This window comes from Harpia harpyja, chromosome 5 (assembly GCF_026419915.1).
Source record: "Harpia harpyja isolate bHarHar1 chromosome 5, bHarHar1 primary haplotype, whole genome shotgun sequence".
NCBI classification, from domain to species: domain Eukaryota; kingdom Metazoa; phylum Chordata; class Aves; order Accipitriformes; family Accipitridae; genus Harpia; species Harpia harpyja.
The window spans coordinates 75,055,885-75,072,865 of record NC_068944.1 but is presented as its reverse complement, the minus strand read 5'-3'; the positions used below and the strand labels follow the sequence as shown (position 1 = coordinate 75,072,865).

At 37.7% G+C, this 16,981-nt stretch overlaps 1 protein-coding gene across 10 annotated transcripts in view; it reads left to right on the top strand.

Annotated features, from left to right (window-relative positions):
* The window catches only part of PTK2 (protein tyrosine kinase 2), a 227,748-nt gene that overhangs the window by 186,178 nt on the left and 24,589 nt on the right, over positions 1 to 16,981 (top strand). For 8 of the 10 annotated variants that reach the window (XM_052787688.1, XM_052787689.1, XM_052787685.1 and 5 more), the window contains 7 exons: positions 635 to 735; positions 2,008 to 2,097; positions 3,443 to 3,647; positions 10,194 to 10,305; positions 13,219 to 13,305; positions 14,532 to 14,669; positions 16,241 to 16,372. In XM_052787688.1, the coding sequence (XP_052643648.1) occupies positions 635 to 735; positions 2,008 to 2,097; positions 3,443 to 3,647; positions 10,194 to 10,305; positions 13,219 to 13,305; positions 14,532 to 14,669; positions 16,241 to 16,372 (865 nt within the window). Of the gene's footprint in view, positions 1 to 634; positions 736 to 2,007; positions 2,098 to 3,442; positions 3,648 to 9,258; positions 9,547 to 10,193; positions 10,306 to 13,218; positions 13,306 to 14,531; positions 14,670 to 16,240; positions 16,498 to 16,981 lie in introns of those variants that run through there. The other 2 variants (XR_008235252.1, XM_052787690.1) reach the window with 2 other exon arrangements.

Here is a 16,981-nt window from a genome sequence, read left to right as displayed (position 1 = left end):
TACTCATACCAAACTGAAATGGAAGAAAGTAGCACCACTCAGTTTGCTGTACTTATTTCACTGCTCAAAGCTAAATCTGTCAATACTTAGTCAAGCCTGCTGAAATCCAGAATCAACAGACACATAAAGCGGGTTGTCTCACCTGGGAAACTGCAAGAGAAGAATGCCCAAGTCTTTTTATAATCCCTGTGGCATCACTAAAAACTGAGCTCCTTATTATGAAGCCTCTTACAGAACAGAGATCTTAAAATAATTCCTTACCTTTGCAGGGTCAGGAGGCAGTTTTTCTTCTTTCCATCAGTTCTAATTGCCAGAAATTGTTAGCCTGTGATATTTAAATAGATGAAGATAAAACTTTTTCCTCTGCTGTTGACACTGATGGTTATACTTTGAGACAACAGTTATTACTTGTAAGAATCAAATGTACTGCAGCATTTCTGCAAGCTTCTGAGAATCAGAAGACAAATACGTAGTTGTCTTTTTCTGTACTTGCACAGCCAAACCATGACTAGAAAAATAATTTAGTCGTCTCAAAGGCATTTGATACTTCGGGGTTTTAATAATTTTTTTCAAATTATATTTCACCACTTGAAGTTTTTAAATGACTAGAAATAATATCTACTCTGTTTGGCAGGGATATTGCTGCTAGAAATGTGCTGGTATCTGCCACTGACTGTGTGAAATTAGGTGACTTTGGTTTATCTCGATACATGGAAGACAGTACTTACTATAAAGGTAGGTTGACACTCTGGATCCTTCTTGCAGGCCAGTTAGAACACAATTGCTTCTCACAATACTGAGTTTGTTGTCAAAAGGAATTAACCAGATATTCTTGATCTAGCTGTTGTATTTGTATAAAAAGGCAAACTATTCAACAATTTAATAGATGGCAGTAAATTCCTACACGTGTGCTTCAGAAGAAGAATCACAAGGTCTGTTTTAAGTTGCAAAAAGGAAATTCATGTGTAGGTAAAATTCTGCTCTTTAGGACAAACTTGTAGTACTTTCTTCATGATTTTTAGAAGATTATCCACATTTGAGGCCTGTTTGAGATAATATTTGTATTCATGGCATAATATAGGTAACCCACAATGAGTTCAAGGTTACCTACAGATAAATCTTGAGTTTGTGCTGTCACTGATGCTGCATACTTCAGATGCCACTGGACTAGGGAGATTGAGTACAAAAAAGTCTTTGAAGCCTACTTTTTCCCCCATTTTGGATGGAATACTGATCTTAAGTGGCTCTAGCAGCTGTGAGATGTCCTGCAGTACCTGATAGATGGGAAATAGAACAGGAGAATAGAGATTGCATGTAGGGTACCAAATAGTAGCATTTCAAATTTGGTGTATATTATGAAACCATGTATTCATAAATCTAATCTTCAATATATTTCTAGTTTCAGTCATATATTTTAAAATATCCTTTATCCGTCCCCTTCACTCCTTTATGTTTCCTCACTTCATTTGTCTGGTATCACTGTGAGCTACATATCGTCATTTTAATTGCTGAGAAGAGAGGGGGAATACTTTTGACATGATAATTTCTTGTGCTTTTGGGGTTTGTTGTTGGGGGCTTTATTGGGAGGCTTGGGGCATTATTTGCTTCTTGTTCGTTCTTTTTTCCGTTTTATGTAAGGCCAAACAACCTACCCTTTTTTTATGAATCATTTAAAAACACCTACTCCCTTGGTGAGATTTGTGACAGTTTCAGATTTGGTGCCAGTACTTCCTTAACTGCAATAGTTGCATCTTGAAATAAGAATTAACTTAAAACTTGAAGAAGCTCAATCAGTCTGAATATTTAGGCAAAGTGCTGCTCTTCTCTCTAGATAGAGGGCGACCGTAGAACTGGTGATACAGTGCAGAAATCTCTTATACAAAATTTGATAGTTGAAGTGCTTCACCAGAGATGGGTTTTGCCTATAAATTATTTCACTGAGAACAAAATCTATGTTTGAGCTCAGTAGTAGGAATAAAAGCCTGCCTTGTTTTGCCTTCCCTGTAGCTTCCAAAGGGAAATTACCTATCAAATGGATGGCTCCAGAGTCAATCAACTTCCGACGGTTTACCTCAGCTAGCGATGTGTGGATGTTTGGTAAGTGAATACCAAATGGTGGGGTTTCTTAAGCGTCCTGTTGGAGAAGTTCAATGTTTCATTTGAACTACTGTAAATGAATAATTTCCAGCTATTCGGCACTATTTCTACTGTACTTTCTGAAAATCGGGTTTCTTCCACATTTTCCATCTCTGTATTTTCCTTTCCTTTTTCTACTCAGCCTAAAGTTTCATGTGCGTTTTTGCCTCTAGTAAGAAACTGACAGAAATGAAGGTACAAGGAAATTAGGTCATAGTCATAACGGAGATGATTTTTTTACTGTTGTTTTTCCCTCTGATTTCTTTTTGTTATACCATTGTTATTTGCTGTTCCTGTTTTATATTTTCACTTTTTCTTTTGTGGTGATATGCCTCCTCCTTTGCTTAATGCATAGATGAGCCTACATGATGTCCTGTTTCCAGATCTTTAATGCTAGATTGCCGCTTAATTTGTCTTTCATAGCTCCTGGTAACTTAGAAAATATGACCAGAAGCTGAGTAAAAATAAAGGTAAATGGGAATATCCTGAAGCCTTGATCTTTTTTCCTAAATATGCAAATTTTTATATGAATCTGATCACCTGTGATCAAACTGGTCCAGACTCATGGTCTGGACAGACAGAAAAAAGATAGGCTATGTAAAGGAACAAAGATGATGAGACTTGAAATAAGAGCAGGACAGTCAACTAAGAGTTCACCCTCTTTACAAAATAATATTTGAATGTTTTCAAGTGAAGGATATGTGAATTTTAGCAGGTTTATAATGGTTTGAAGAAAACTCTAGTACAGTCAGAGTTAGAAAAATGAAGTCTGTAGAACATTCTGGCCAATCCTAAACTGACAGACCATTTTTCCCTTTGTGCTTTTAACATAGTTTCAACAGAAACTGTTTTATTACATAGCTTCAGCACAAAAAATTTGGATCAATGCCAGTGTTAAAACACCGTCAAAGTGAAAATACACTCTACATGTTGAAACAAGCCAGTTGAAACTAGTCAAAGGGAAAAGCAAACCCAGCTCATTCTACATCATGAAAAAAGTAGATTTGAATATGAGCAACCATTCTGATTTATAATAGGCAAAAGGTAGTTAAATGTGAAGCCAGGCTGCTGTGAGCCAGCTGTGGGTCATGCTTCCTCATAAATAGTTAAGGTTGATACTGCGTGTGTAACCCTACTGCACATCACTCCTCTCTGCTGCCAGCCGGTAAGTCAAAACTGATTCCCTAGCTATAGGTTTCAGAAGAAACTGCATTGTTTGGCTCTACAAAATTGGGGTTTGTTTCTTTTTTAAGAAGTTTTGTCATTTGCTCACACTGGGGAAAATTTTTTTGTGTGTGTTTCTCAGGTGTGTGTATGTGGGAGATCCTAATGCATGGGGTAAAGCCCTTCCAGGGAGTGAAGAACAATGATGTGATTGGGCGAATTGAGAACGGTGAGCGGCTCCCAATGCCTCCAAACTGCCCTCCTACCCTCTACAGCCTTATGACCAAGTGCTGGGCATACGACCCTAGTAGACGACCCAGGTTTACTGAACTTAAAGCACAACTCAGGTAGGGTTATACTTTTGAAAGGTCATTTCCTTGTTCAGAAATATTTATTTTTGCTGTATCTTCTGTTACAGTATTTTCTTTCTGTGGAAAATGCAAGACATAGTATATTAAGTTTATCTTCAGAAGGCCAGGTTGTTGCTACCCTTTTGGAAATCTGGACCTTATCTGTTGGCGAAAATTAGACTAGGCAATAAATTCAAATAACTGGAAGTATGAATCACCTTCTTTCTCTCCCAAGAAAAACTCCAGATTTTACTAGCAATTTGTTTATAATTTTAGCTATGTATGCTGCAGCCCTTGGGGAGAGGGGTGGAAAGAATTTGTAGTGATTACCTAGTCAAACATGCAGTGGATAGTTCTGGGGCAGAAATGTATCCTTTCTTAAATAAATGAACCGTCAGGTGAGTGCTGTTGAAAGTTATTTTCATAACATACGTAGCACACTAGTTGTGCTGTGACAGATGTGTCTGCACAATTGCGGAGCCTGCAATAAATGCAACATCATTAACTAGAAATTCTTTTGTCCTTTGTAAACCAGAATATAGACTACCTTATGTTTTTCTTGGAATAAATGTGAGCACACACTTTTGAGACCGGTCTAAATTCACACCCTAGTTTATTCTGCAATAATTTATTCCAGTGTCCATATCTCCCATATCACCAGCCACAAAATGGGAGTGATATTTAAACTTTGAAACATCACTGAGGTACTGTGCAGGCACATTTGATATTTGTGACCACCTTTGGCATTTTATGAGTGCTCAGTATCTATTTTGCCTAAGTCAATATAAGCTTCAAAGTATACGTAGGTATTGTAATCCACTCTTGGATTTGCTGTAATTCATTGCCAAATTCTTCAGTTTTATCTTACATCTTTCAAAGTTGTGCTTTGTGGCCTGTTTTATTTTCGTAATACCATTTTGTGCTGTCGCTGGATGTTCATGGTACAAGGTAATTCATAGGTGGTTAAAATAAGGGACAATTTTAATATAATTATGATGCTGTTTCAGAGTTGCTATATGGATAACTTAGCTACCTTTAAGTTTTTCCTATTTCTTAAAATTTCATACGTTTCCACCATCTGTTACTTTGGGAGCTCCTGTGTAGACTAATAATGTACATAGCTAGATGAAGATGTAGCCCTTCTCACAAATAAACTAACATCCTATTGACTGTGTGGGGTTAACCACAAAGGAAGGAATGGTAGGGCTGGGTAAGGAAAAGATGCAACACAGTTGTCTGATTTGGGTAATAGGTGGAAATTGGCAATTAACTTTTTCTTTTTTTTTTGGCTCTGGAAGAATAGGGTTCTTTCTCATTTACAGTAAGATTGTACTGATAACTTACAGCTGACCAGCACGGAGGAGAATGAAGCCCTAAAAAAATGTGGCTAGGTAGATGGCTATGGTGTGTAAACCCAGGCAGAGAGCGATCTCACCAGCAAGGGTAGAGGATGAGTAAATCCAGAGTAAAAGTAATTGTGTTGAGGGTTGACGTAAATGTAGGCTGTACTCAGAGAGTGACGGCAGCAGCATTTAAAACAGGATGAGTCTGGAGGGGGAAGGGGGAAGAAAGTGAAAGACGTTGGAACGGTATCGCCAGATAAACAGGATAGACCAGTGTCCAAGAGCCTGGCTGTCCTCAGAAATGCACAGCCAAAGGGCGAGAACCAACACTCACAACATGCAGGAAGGCAAATTCTCATTAGTTAAGAATCAAAACATTTCCCAGTGTGCATGGGTAAGCTCTGAAATAGGTCACCCAGAAAGACTCTGGAATTTCAGTGCTGGGAGACTTTCAAACCTTGCCTTGAAAAGGCTCTGAGCAACCTGACCTCGCCATGCATGACCCCAGCTTTACAGGAGATTGGACTCAAGACCTCCAGGAATCCCTTCCAACCTAAACGATTCTCTGGTTCCAGATGAAAAATGCACTGAGGGGGGTGGTTTTTTGCTCCTCTAGTCATGCTAAGAGATTCGAAGCATTGTTTAGAGGACAAGCTGTCTCCTGGGGCCACAGCAACCCTAAACCCCAGTTTTTACTCTCACTAAAGCAAAGAGTTTTCTGCCACTCCAAACAGGTGACCTTTATCTCCTGGAAGTTAGGCAGCACGGTTGTCCTTAGGGCTTCTTTGCGCTGCTCACAGAGTCAGCCTCTTGTTGGAAAGGTTGCCAATTCCCTTATGATGAGGCAATCTCAGGCAGCTAGGAAAGATTGTGTTTCAAAACTCAAATTCCCATGAACTTGTGAAAACAAGCCATTTCCCTGGTGGCCTTTTCTGTGTGGTGTTGCTGCTGCTCGTTCTGGATCCTATCCAGGGTAGTCTTTTCAAGCTGAGAGCAGACTAGTTGTTTGCTTGAAGCCAATGATACAGCACCGCAACGTTCCTCTCTGTTTTGATGAGAAAAAGTGGCTTTGGGAAAAAACTTCTTTTCTGCATCTGAAATAGCACTGATGGGAGCATAAGCATTTCATGTGTTCTCTGTTTATTTGATGCGTTTCCCATTTCCTAGTAAAATCTGCTTTGCACAAACTTTATTTGCAGCTGCTTGTGCAATGCAAAGATGCTGATTACTGTAGAATTTATGTAGCGTTATTAGGGTAGTAATAAGGCTTGATATTTTATAGCATTTGATGTGTCCAGAGTGGATAGGGATGCATTAGTCTTCTCAGCAAACGCAAAAACAAATGGGTGGATTGTGCCTTTCCAAATTTAATTCCTCCTCGCATCCTAGGTCCCTTTTTCAATTTTGGGGGGTGGTAAAAGTGAGAATAAGTCAGGAAAGTGAGGTGCTACCCTGCTACTCCTGCAATTCTGTCACAGATTGGGCCAGAATTAGATTCTGTGGATCGGGAAGCGTGTGTTGCCTTGATGATTTTGTGTAGAAGAGATTTTTAGTCTTGCACTATGTGGTAAATAGTATGAGGCCCTTCGCAAAGAGTTTAATGTACCCAAATCACGCAATATCACTTTTACAGCATTTCTCCTCAGAATGACTCTTTGTACACTCACTATAACCATAGACTATCTCATACATACGTGTATTATTAAATTTAATTTATTCTTTGCTATGTTTAATATGCTGCAGGTGTGTATTGCTAAGGTATCACCAGTATACTCAAAGGCTTTCTTATAAGTCAGCTCCCAGGCTTGTGCTTGCAAGTTGTTCCCTTTGGTTGGTAATTCTGTTAAAACTTGGGGGTTTTTGCATTGGAGATTAAGTTGGATTTTAATTTTGAGCTTTCAAATTAATGTAATTGCATGACATTTTTACTGCATCGTTGAATGAATTTTGTTTAAAGTACCTTTCTCCTAAAAAGAGCAAAATAAGCAGCAGTAATATCGTTGCTGTGTAAGAGTGTCAGTCTGGCCCTCTGTTGGTCACTGGTGAAGATGCACAGGTTTTAACAGAGTGGATGACCCCACTAGCATCCTAGCGCTGCGGGTCACATTAAATACAGCTCTAAAAAGAATGAAGAAAAAACTAATTTTTTGATTCATGCTTTTAAAGTCTGTTTTTTATGAAAACAGTGAGATAATTAACTGATGAGAACTGGACTTGAGCTTTCTTGTGACTGCATTTGATGTAGGTCCTGAAATGTTGCTTATAAATAAAAGAAACAAAACTGGTAAGAGTGAGGGCAGTTTGAGTCCTCTCCTTTTGTAGCATCTTGCAAAAAAAATATTTTAAGACATACTTGAAATACATGATGGAGGCTGCAAAATGCTTCATTAGCCTTTTGCTCTTTGACAGTGACCATTAAGAATAATATATAATCCATATGAAAGTGATTTTAAATTAGGGCAGTATGCAAAAATATGTTCATTTGCATTTCTGGTGGCCGGAGACCACAGAGAGAAAAAAAAGCTGCTGCTTGTTCAGGGTCAGCACTTACTGTAGGTTCCCGCATCACCTTAGCAGCAAACACTGGTATTGCTGTGCCTTTTGAAACATAAGGATACATTTTAGTATTTCAGATATTCCTACACTGAAGCTCCCAGTAAATGTTTCCTTTTCAATGTCACAGGCCAATTTCAGTAAAAAGATTATTTGTAAATTAAGTAAGTTTATCAATTATGCAAACTTCTAATAGTTGAGATTTTTCATCAGACTAAACCTAGCCAAGAAGACGAGTTAAGTTTGTCTGTACTACCTCAAGATTTGCTAGGGAAATCATATGAATAGAAGTACTTCTCTGCTTCCTCCTCTTTGCTGCTAAAAATATGTGCAGTTTGGGAAAATATGCCTAGATCTGACTTTCCTGACCTTCTGTAAATTCTAATAAACTGTTCAGAGTACTTGAGCAGCTGCGCTGAGAAAAGGTCAAAAATATCTCTTGGCATGCTTTTACTCTGTCTATGGATTGGTCTTCCCTTTGTAAAAACAAAGACGTTTCTGTGAGTCATTTATATTCTTTGTGTTCTTTCAAGTAATGCTTTTCTGAGGCATTTCTATTTTATATTCTTGTCAGCAGTACTCAAGGGCATCCCAGTACAAATTCTGCGGCCGATCAGCCTTTGACCAGGCTACTTACTGGGTTGCTGGGGAAAGGACCTCCTGATGACACAGGCAAAGAGAGCAGGGTGGGATGAATTAGAGTTGTAAGGCAAAAAGCTGAGCCTATGTTATGGAAAACAAGTAAGTTCAGTAGAAATTTGTCATTTCCAGTGATATGATTGAAGTTAATGGTATTGTATTGAATACCGTGACACCACAGAGATGGCTTTGATAGCAAGGCAGATAGGTATTGGTGTTTCATTCCTTTTTATGGAAAAACAGGACTGTGCTGTGACAAATTACACTCATGGCCCCAAATTGTCAATAAGCCATCTCTAAATTTAGTTAGCTGCTTTTAGCCGACTTCTGTTCCATTCTTTAGCTCAGATTAGAGCAACTACTGTATCAACAACTTTGTTAAAAATCTATATTCTATTCATGCAATATCTGGGTGGATTTTTTTGTAGTGTTTTGTTGCAGGTTTTTTAAATCTTGAGGTATTTCTTGAAAGATCATACTTGTGGTTCATGGCTATGGATGCATGTTGGCTGATTACTTGAGCTACATAAAAATGCATGCTGAATATCTGAAGTGTGACCTAGCTTTAAAGCAGTGTTTTTTGGCTAGTTCTTCATGGGTTCAGGTAGGAAATACTGCGTTTTCCTTATTCTGAAGGAAGAGAAAGGTAAAAGAGAAAGATTTTCTCTTTTTAGTTCCCTCTGTTGCACTCTAGCTATGTTTCCGTGGTAGTTATATCAGGATGGCTTTTGCAAATAACGTGTCTGATTTTGGTTTTGTTCCACATTCTTGTGCTACTTCAGCAGTGATGGATTGAAATTGCAGCAATACTTACAAACTTGGTTTAGCTGCAGTGAGATGAGATGACTTCTCTGCTTTTTAAAAGTGGCATAGATTTTTTTTTTTGGCTGAGTAAGGAAAAGCAAAGTTCTTGTCTCCAACCAAGCAGGAATTTATTCTTGAAATAAGCAGTAAAGTTCCAAGATTAGAATAGATTGCTGTAGTTGACCTCATCCCCCTGCATGAGTAATTCGGGGTGGTTATTTAGCAGACTGAGCAGGAGATTATAAACTCAGAACCTAGCTTTGTTTCTGGAATCTCTTGAGTGATAAAGAAGCTGGAACAGCTCCTTTGCAGGATTATCTTTACACTGGGGATAGCAATATGTAAATAATCTGCCCTACTCACATCTCCAGACTATCCATGTAGCGTACAGCTCCAGCGATTTTGCAGCTCCCTATTTCAAAGCTTCATTCTGAGTATTTTTCAAATGGCAAATATCCAACATTAATAATCCACATAGCAGAACTGGGAGGAGGCTGCTGTGGGGGCAGCAGTATTACGTTGAACTTCAAACGGTCTTTTTAATAGTCAGAACAGTGGTAAGTATCGAACTAGTTTTACTACTGTCTTGTACTTTGTTGAAAATGTAGCCTTTTGACCTGAATGTTTAGAAGCTGAGTGAATACTGTCAGATATTTCTGTTGTGCTAAATTAGTTTGCTGAATGTGTTCCTGGTTAGGCTAAAATGTCAGAGCTGAAGACATAGTAAAATGTTTTTTGACTGCTTTGTTAAAAAAAAAAAATCCCAGTGATCTGAAGCTCTGTTGAGTTTCAGTAAAGAACATTTTCAGTTTGTTTTGAACCTTTGCAGCAGTTCAGTAGAATATTTTCTTTGGAAAAAGAAATTTTCATGCAAGTAAGTGCTTGAGTCTGAGGATTTCTCTGTGTAATTACACATCAAAAGAACTGTTAACAAGCAAAAAAAATTTGTGCAAGATCAACCACAGCTTTCTAAAATCACAGTGCTTCTTCTGTTGTTAAAAGCATGCTGATAATCCTACAGAAGTATTTCTTCCTGATACTGGTTTTCAGAAATCTAACCAATATAAGTAAAAGAAGTTTGTGGTTCTGTGCTCAATCGCTTTGTCGAATAGTGTTCATAAGTCTGAAAAATGTGAGAGCTCTGGGGAGAGGTTTGTTAGACACTGAACTGGAGTTTTACTTAAATATAATACTTTTTTCTTAGTACGATACTGGAGGAAGAGAAGCTGCAGCAAGAAGAACGAATGAGAATGGAATCTAGGCGACAAGTCACAGTGTCCTGGGACTCAGGAGGATCAGATGAAGCTCCTCCCAAGGTAGCTAAGACTGCAAATTATGTGTGTTTAAAAAACAAACAGAAAAAACCCTTTTTATTCCATTTATTTCCTAAAAGCCTCCTTTGACGGGTTTGTTCAAACAATGCCATTCTGGCCAATTTTGTCATCATCTGCTAATACTTGCCTGAAATGACCTGACTCTACTTGACCTATTACTAGAACCGATCCATGCTATAATAGCACACTAACGATTTTCTGTTTCTTATTGTTTAACTTGTAAAAGACTACTGTAGTTGCCACAAAATTGTTTCCCGGCTGTTTCTTTTTTTCTTCTTTCTTGTAGCAGTCCTACGAAATGTTAGCTAGTGAATTCTCAGACCACTGTGAAGTTTATTTATAACAGATCAGTGAGAGGATAGAAATCAACTAACTGCATTTTCCTTATTCTGGACAGAAAATTAGGGGTTTGCTTTCAAGAACCTTATTTGTTTTAGCTTACACTTAATTTTGTTTTATTACATGTCTGTCCTGTTTGGATGTCACTGATGTGTTCTGCAGCTGTGGTAGTCTAACCTCACCAGTTGCTGAGCACTCTTCTCTCAGTAACTTGGCTGCTTCTCATCGGAGTTATTTTGTACTTTGAAGGACTGAGCCTGTATTTTGAAGAATTTAATTTTGTGCAGGCACCACTGTAATGCAGAATATTACCCATGTCCTGATCAGTTTGTGATGAACTCTTGTATCTGTATACGCAAACCCTGGTACAGATAATGATTTCAGTAGTACTTGTGTGGCACCTTTCTGCTGCACATGTCCCCCAACAGTCATAGGAAGGCAACTTATTTTTATTTTGTTTTGTTTCCCCATTCCCAGGTTGTTGCCTGATAGATTTCCAAGCTTGGTTCTGCGTTTTGATAGTTTTATGGCAACCAAGAAATACGGGCAGTGGAATTGTTGCTTTCATTTCAGAGTTAAAAACAGCAAACTATCCATCAACCTGTTTAGTCATCTGAGATTAACTAGCAGGATTTGGTGTGTATATAAACAGACGATGTTCTGCGTTACGGAAGCAGATAAACTGCATAAATTGGAACAATGTGCTACTTAATTATTACAACTTTGTTTGAAGAATTTGTTTAGTCTTGAAGCTTTGGGGCTAATCCAAATAGAATAAGTACCTTTTACTAATGTAATATATGAGCTACACTGCATTAGAAATGATCATCATTAGAGCTTTGGGTCTGATGTATAAACTGAAACACTTGACAAAAGATGTGTTAAGATTGAAATTAATTCTACCACTGCATATCTTTTTTGAGGAAGTCAATACGTCCTCACTGTATATGCAATACAGGTGTTGGTTAGGTTTTTTTGTACAGTATTTTTGAGTAAAATATGGGTGTGCATACTAATGACATTTGAACAAGTTGAATTTCATAGATAGGAGATTTTAACTATCTCTTAAGTTATTATCTCATTTTCTAATGGTGTCAACTGATTTTTTTTTTTCTTCCAATAATTAATTCATTATAAAAATTTCAGGTCTTTATAGGTCTTAACTTCCATTTTATTTATAACCTTAAACTCCTACACATTCTCAAATAATTCACGGATATCACAATTTGTACTATGAAATTACTTGTATCTTACCGTGGTTTCCATTAGAAACCTAAGACAGAAGATACCCTAGTACAGAATGATAATGACATTTTTCATAAAGTGGTGATAAAATTCTGCAATCTCAAAGTAATGTGATGGTCGCCTTTAACTGCGAGAAGGACTGAAGGAGCCCATTGCAGAATGATGAGGTCTGGGGGCTTTTTTTCCCCTCTTTCGTTGATTTTTCTCCTGCTGAAACACCCAGCAGCACTGTTCCTCATCAAAAAAAAACCAAAAAACCAAAAACAACAAAAAAACCCCAAATATACCTTTGGAGGTTAATACCAAACAAAACAACAGAACACTTCTGCTTGGAAGATAAAAGTGTATTGTTCTGAGCAACATTTTCCAACATTACTTCTCTCAGTAGTGTGAAATTTCTATACCTATCCTGGCAAAAGGATGATCTGTTCAATGTGTGCAGAAAACCAGGCTCCTTTTTGTGCAGTTTTTTTAATAGTGCTGTCCAAATTTCTGGTGACTTTTCTCATGTATTCCTGTGATTATACATCTTGTTTGTTTATGTGTAAAGTATTGCCCTTTTCCTGAAGGGGTAAAGACAGGCAATCAAATAAAGACTCTTGATAGCTGGTCTTTAGCTGTCCTTTCTAATCAGAGCTAGTTGTGTCTTGTTTTTCCTTGGCTGGGAATGGGTTGCAAAACAAAGCATGGATAATGAAGCGACCATGGAATTCAGAATAAGATCAAAAGCACCTTCCATGTTGAGGCAATTAGTTACACAGAAGTTAATTATCAGAACTAACTTTAGTCCTCAGAATGACACATGGAAATACTTACGCTAAACAAACCAGTTTGATTTGTGTTCTGACTGAGGCGAAGGAATTTACTTTTGGGAACAGTCACAGAAACAACAAATTAATAGCAAAACTTTATGTACTGCAGATCGTGAACTTAGGAACAATGCTATATTTGCACCTGGAAACTTGATTTAAGAATTATGTTCCTAGGTGATGTCCTCTCTGGAGTTAAACAGCACAGAGCAGGTCATTTAGTGCAAGCAATTAAATATACACAAAGAATTCACAGAGCAAGCATTATTTCTTGACATACCTAGCAAACAATTCAGCTGCATCCACTTCCAAGCAAAAATGGAGGAAAACTTAATTTTAGTTGTTTAAAAAAATGTTAATCAGTTTAGAATATTTATTTCAGGGGGTTTTTTGAGCTTGCTTTTGTGATACACTACCTGTAAATGTTTGTCTCGCCAAGAAGTAATTTTCTCGTTTTAGTTTTCTGTTTCTAAAGACTCTAAAAATTCCTTTACATTTACAGCCCAGTAGGCCTGGTTACCCCAGTCCGAGATCCAGTGAAGGGTTTTATCCAAGTCCACAGCATATGGTACAGCCAAATCATTACCAGGTATTACATTTAACACTGTGCATGTATTTTTTCAAATGTGGGGTTTATAACTCAGTCGCAGCTAGTGGGATTGATTCATGTCACATGGTTTATTTTCATTCAGTTCTGTTAAATGTTTTTTGTTTTACTACATCAGAACAAACTCCAAACTAGCCTGGTAGGTTTACTCCGGATGACAAATATTTTCATATCTGATATGGTGCTCAAATTCCTAAAACTGCAGTGAAACACATCAGACATTTTCATATTTATTGAAAGAATGTGGTGTTCACGTGAACGTGTGTCCTAAGCCACGAAATTACTTGCCTTATAAAATGGCATTAGCTGGTGGACTTTCCTTAGGCTTATTGATACTCTGTTCCCTGATGTTTCTCTGAAACATTTATATTTTCTATTGGCTGATAGCTGCCTTTAGATCTACCACATCATATACTCACAGGTTTTGCTTTTCTTCCTAACACTGCTGAAGAAATGTAAAACAAAAGTTTGTCATGAAAGTGCTTAAGCATTCTTGGGCTTGTTCAAAGCTACAGCCATACACAGCAGTCTTGGTCAAGACTTTTTTTTCTCCATGGAGAGGGGGAGGTTTTCATTATTCTAATGAGTGCTTCAGGCTCATTAAAACTGCTTTTGATTTTCCTATGTAGAAGTTCTCAGGCCATGCAGCTAAGCACACTAATTCCATGCTGTCACTCAAGACTTAAGTTTGTAACATACACTGGGGGGTACATTTTTATATGGCTCTGTAGGGTGATGTTTGCAGGCTCCTAGTAACTTGAATATGAGCTCTGCATGTGTAACTCTTACAAATGTATCAATGGATTTATTTTTGTTTGTGAGAGGACTTTGATCTTCTTGACTGCAGAGGTTAAAACACTTTCTAATGCTGCTGGTTTGATAGGTATCCTCAAATAGTTATTGTCAAAAGTTACAGTAATATTTCTATATATTTATATATAGATATTCTCAAATAGTTATTGTTCTGATAGGCATCCTCAAAGACTTAAAAAAGAGGGTTTGTGTCATATTTTGGCTTGGCTTCTTTCTTCTGATGTTGCTTCCCCTCCTACCTCTCAGTGACTGCTTGAATTGAGTCATTTCTGCGCTCTCATATTTACTCCCTTGGTGTGTGTAGGGGAAGCTATTAATTATGTGGCAGCATAGGTCTTACTAATATAACTTTTTTTTCTTTTTTCTCCACCACCACCCCCCACCCCACCCCCAAGGTGTCTGGCTACCCTGGTTCTCATGGGATACCAGCCATGGCAGGCAGCATTTATCCTGGGCAAGCTTCTCTCTTGGATCAAGCAGATTCCTGGAACCATCGGCCTCAGGAAATATCAGTGTGGCAACCAAACATGGAGGTATCGTGAACTGACACATCTGTTGTTGAGCTCTGTACAGGAAATAGATTTTTTTATTATTTAGGTACATTTGGAGATTATTGTAGGAAAATTGTTTCTTTGGTATTTTTTTAATTGCCTTACTGCAGTGGGATAGGAGTCATGACTGAATTCTTTTTGAAACAAATTGTCCTATGTGAGGTTGGGCATACAGTGTACTCTTACACAAATTCTTGATGAAGTTATTACTACTTCGTATCTTAACTAAGTGAGTGATAGCAAATATTTTGCGTTTGTTAAAAGAAGGCTTTACTGAAACTTATTGCTGTTAATAGAGATGGGAACATTCATGTAAAAATATTTAATATCATTACAGTTTAAAAATACCTCTTGTGGGAGATATCCAGCATAGCTAAAGTATCTGAAGCTTCTCTGTAACTTAGCTGGAACAGAAAATAAAATGGTCTGCAAAACTGTTCTTGAGTTGTATTCCTGTTAGGTGCTTTTCAGCCTGTTGTGATTGCACAGAGCTGCTGCAAGGAACATCAAGTTAATTCTCCCTTTAACCTTCCATCATTTTTTTTCAGTTCTCCTCCAGTATTTTATACTTTTTTCATTCCATTTTATCCTCCCACAAAGATTCACTTTGTGCAGCTTCTGTCTTAAATGCATTCCCTCTCTAATCAATGCTCTATTCTCTATGCCTCTCACAAACATTTAAGTGATAACTGAGGCTTGCCCCTTAAATACAGACGAGCAGATAGGTGTCCAAGTCTTCAATTTGCCTCTGCTTACTCTTGGTTGATTTGGCCATATATAGTTGAGGGTTGTAGCCCCAGGTAGTTCAACATCCCTGTAGATTATAGACTCTAGAAACAACTTAGTCTAACTATGTCATGCTTGAATAAAGTATTGGTGGAAGCACAGGAATGCTTTGCACGTGTTTGTAATAATAAGTCACAGCCAAAGTTTTCACAAAAACTTGGGAAGTTGGTTGCCTAAAACCAATGTCAGTGAAGGTTGTTACCAAACTCCCCTCAGCTTTTTTAAAAATACTAATTTATACACTACTTGCTAATGATTTCCAGACAGCGTTGGGATATGGTATATGGAGTATTGTAAGCTTAAGACATGCGTAAAAACTTGTTAAAAACTCCATTAAAAATGTTTTTGTGATATGCTTTGCAAGTGTCAGCTAAAACTGAAAAGCGTACTTATTTCGGGTAAAAATGTATCTTGCAGCTTTTAACAACTGGCTAGTTACATTATTGCTCAAGACCTAGAAAATGAAATTGATAAATCTGTTTTTGTTGTCCAACTTAAATGAAGTGCAATATATGAAGTTACAATGTTGCTGAAAAACAAAACAGAATTTTTCAAATCTTTTTGGTTCCAGTGATTAGGAGCAAGGCAGATAAAATGTTTGTAGTTGGAAAGAGTTTCTTCTGATGGTCTGCTTCAGTTTATAAGGAGTTGAAGGAACTCTGCTTGACTGCTGTTATGCATTTGGGCTTTTAAAAAATCTATTCTTGCAGCTGTTTATAAAAATTTTAAGTTGTTGTGAGACTGAATAAACTTATTCTGTTTTGTAGGATTCAGGCACTTTGGACATAAGAGGAATGAGCCAGGTTCTACCCACACATCTCATGGAGGAGAGATTGATACGACAACAACAAGAGATGGAAGAAGACCAGCGTTGGCTTGAAAAAGAGGAACGGTTCCTGGTAATACTTTGTTTCATAGTGCTTCTTAATTCATTCTAGTTTTTCTTTTTTTATTGCAGCTTGCTAAGACTGGTCACTCCTGTGAAATGAGAGCATTTACTCAACACAGGAGTCACTACCAAAATGTAGGTTTGGGAACAGTTCTTGAATTAAGTGTTCAGCTAGTGAGTCCTGTATTTCAAATGCCTGGAACAGCTGTGGTTTTTAGTGAATCTCATTTTATCCAGTTGAGTATTTATGTGTGGGAATCCAGAGATTGCTGTTTGTTCTTAAGGAGATAGATCTGTGCATACTTTACCCCTAAAAAAGGGATAACATAACCATCAGCCATCTAAGAACCGTGATTGTAGTAAGAGTTGTAAGCAGTCTTGCACTAGAGGAATAATGAGACACAGTGGGAAGAAATAATTTAAGAAAGAGCTCTGTGAGGTGGGGAAGAAGCTGTGAATATCATCGGGAGGAGCAAGAAGAAATGCAGTGGTAATGGGATCTTCTGTTGCTGTTTCTCTGCAGTTCATGTTTTCTTGTTGTCGGTGCCACTGGTGTATGTTTTGTAGTTCAACTCTGGCTTCCCGGTTGTCAAAATTCAAGTTCTGTGTTAAAATTCTC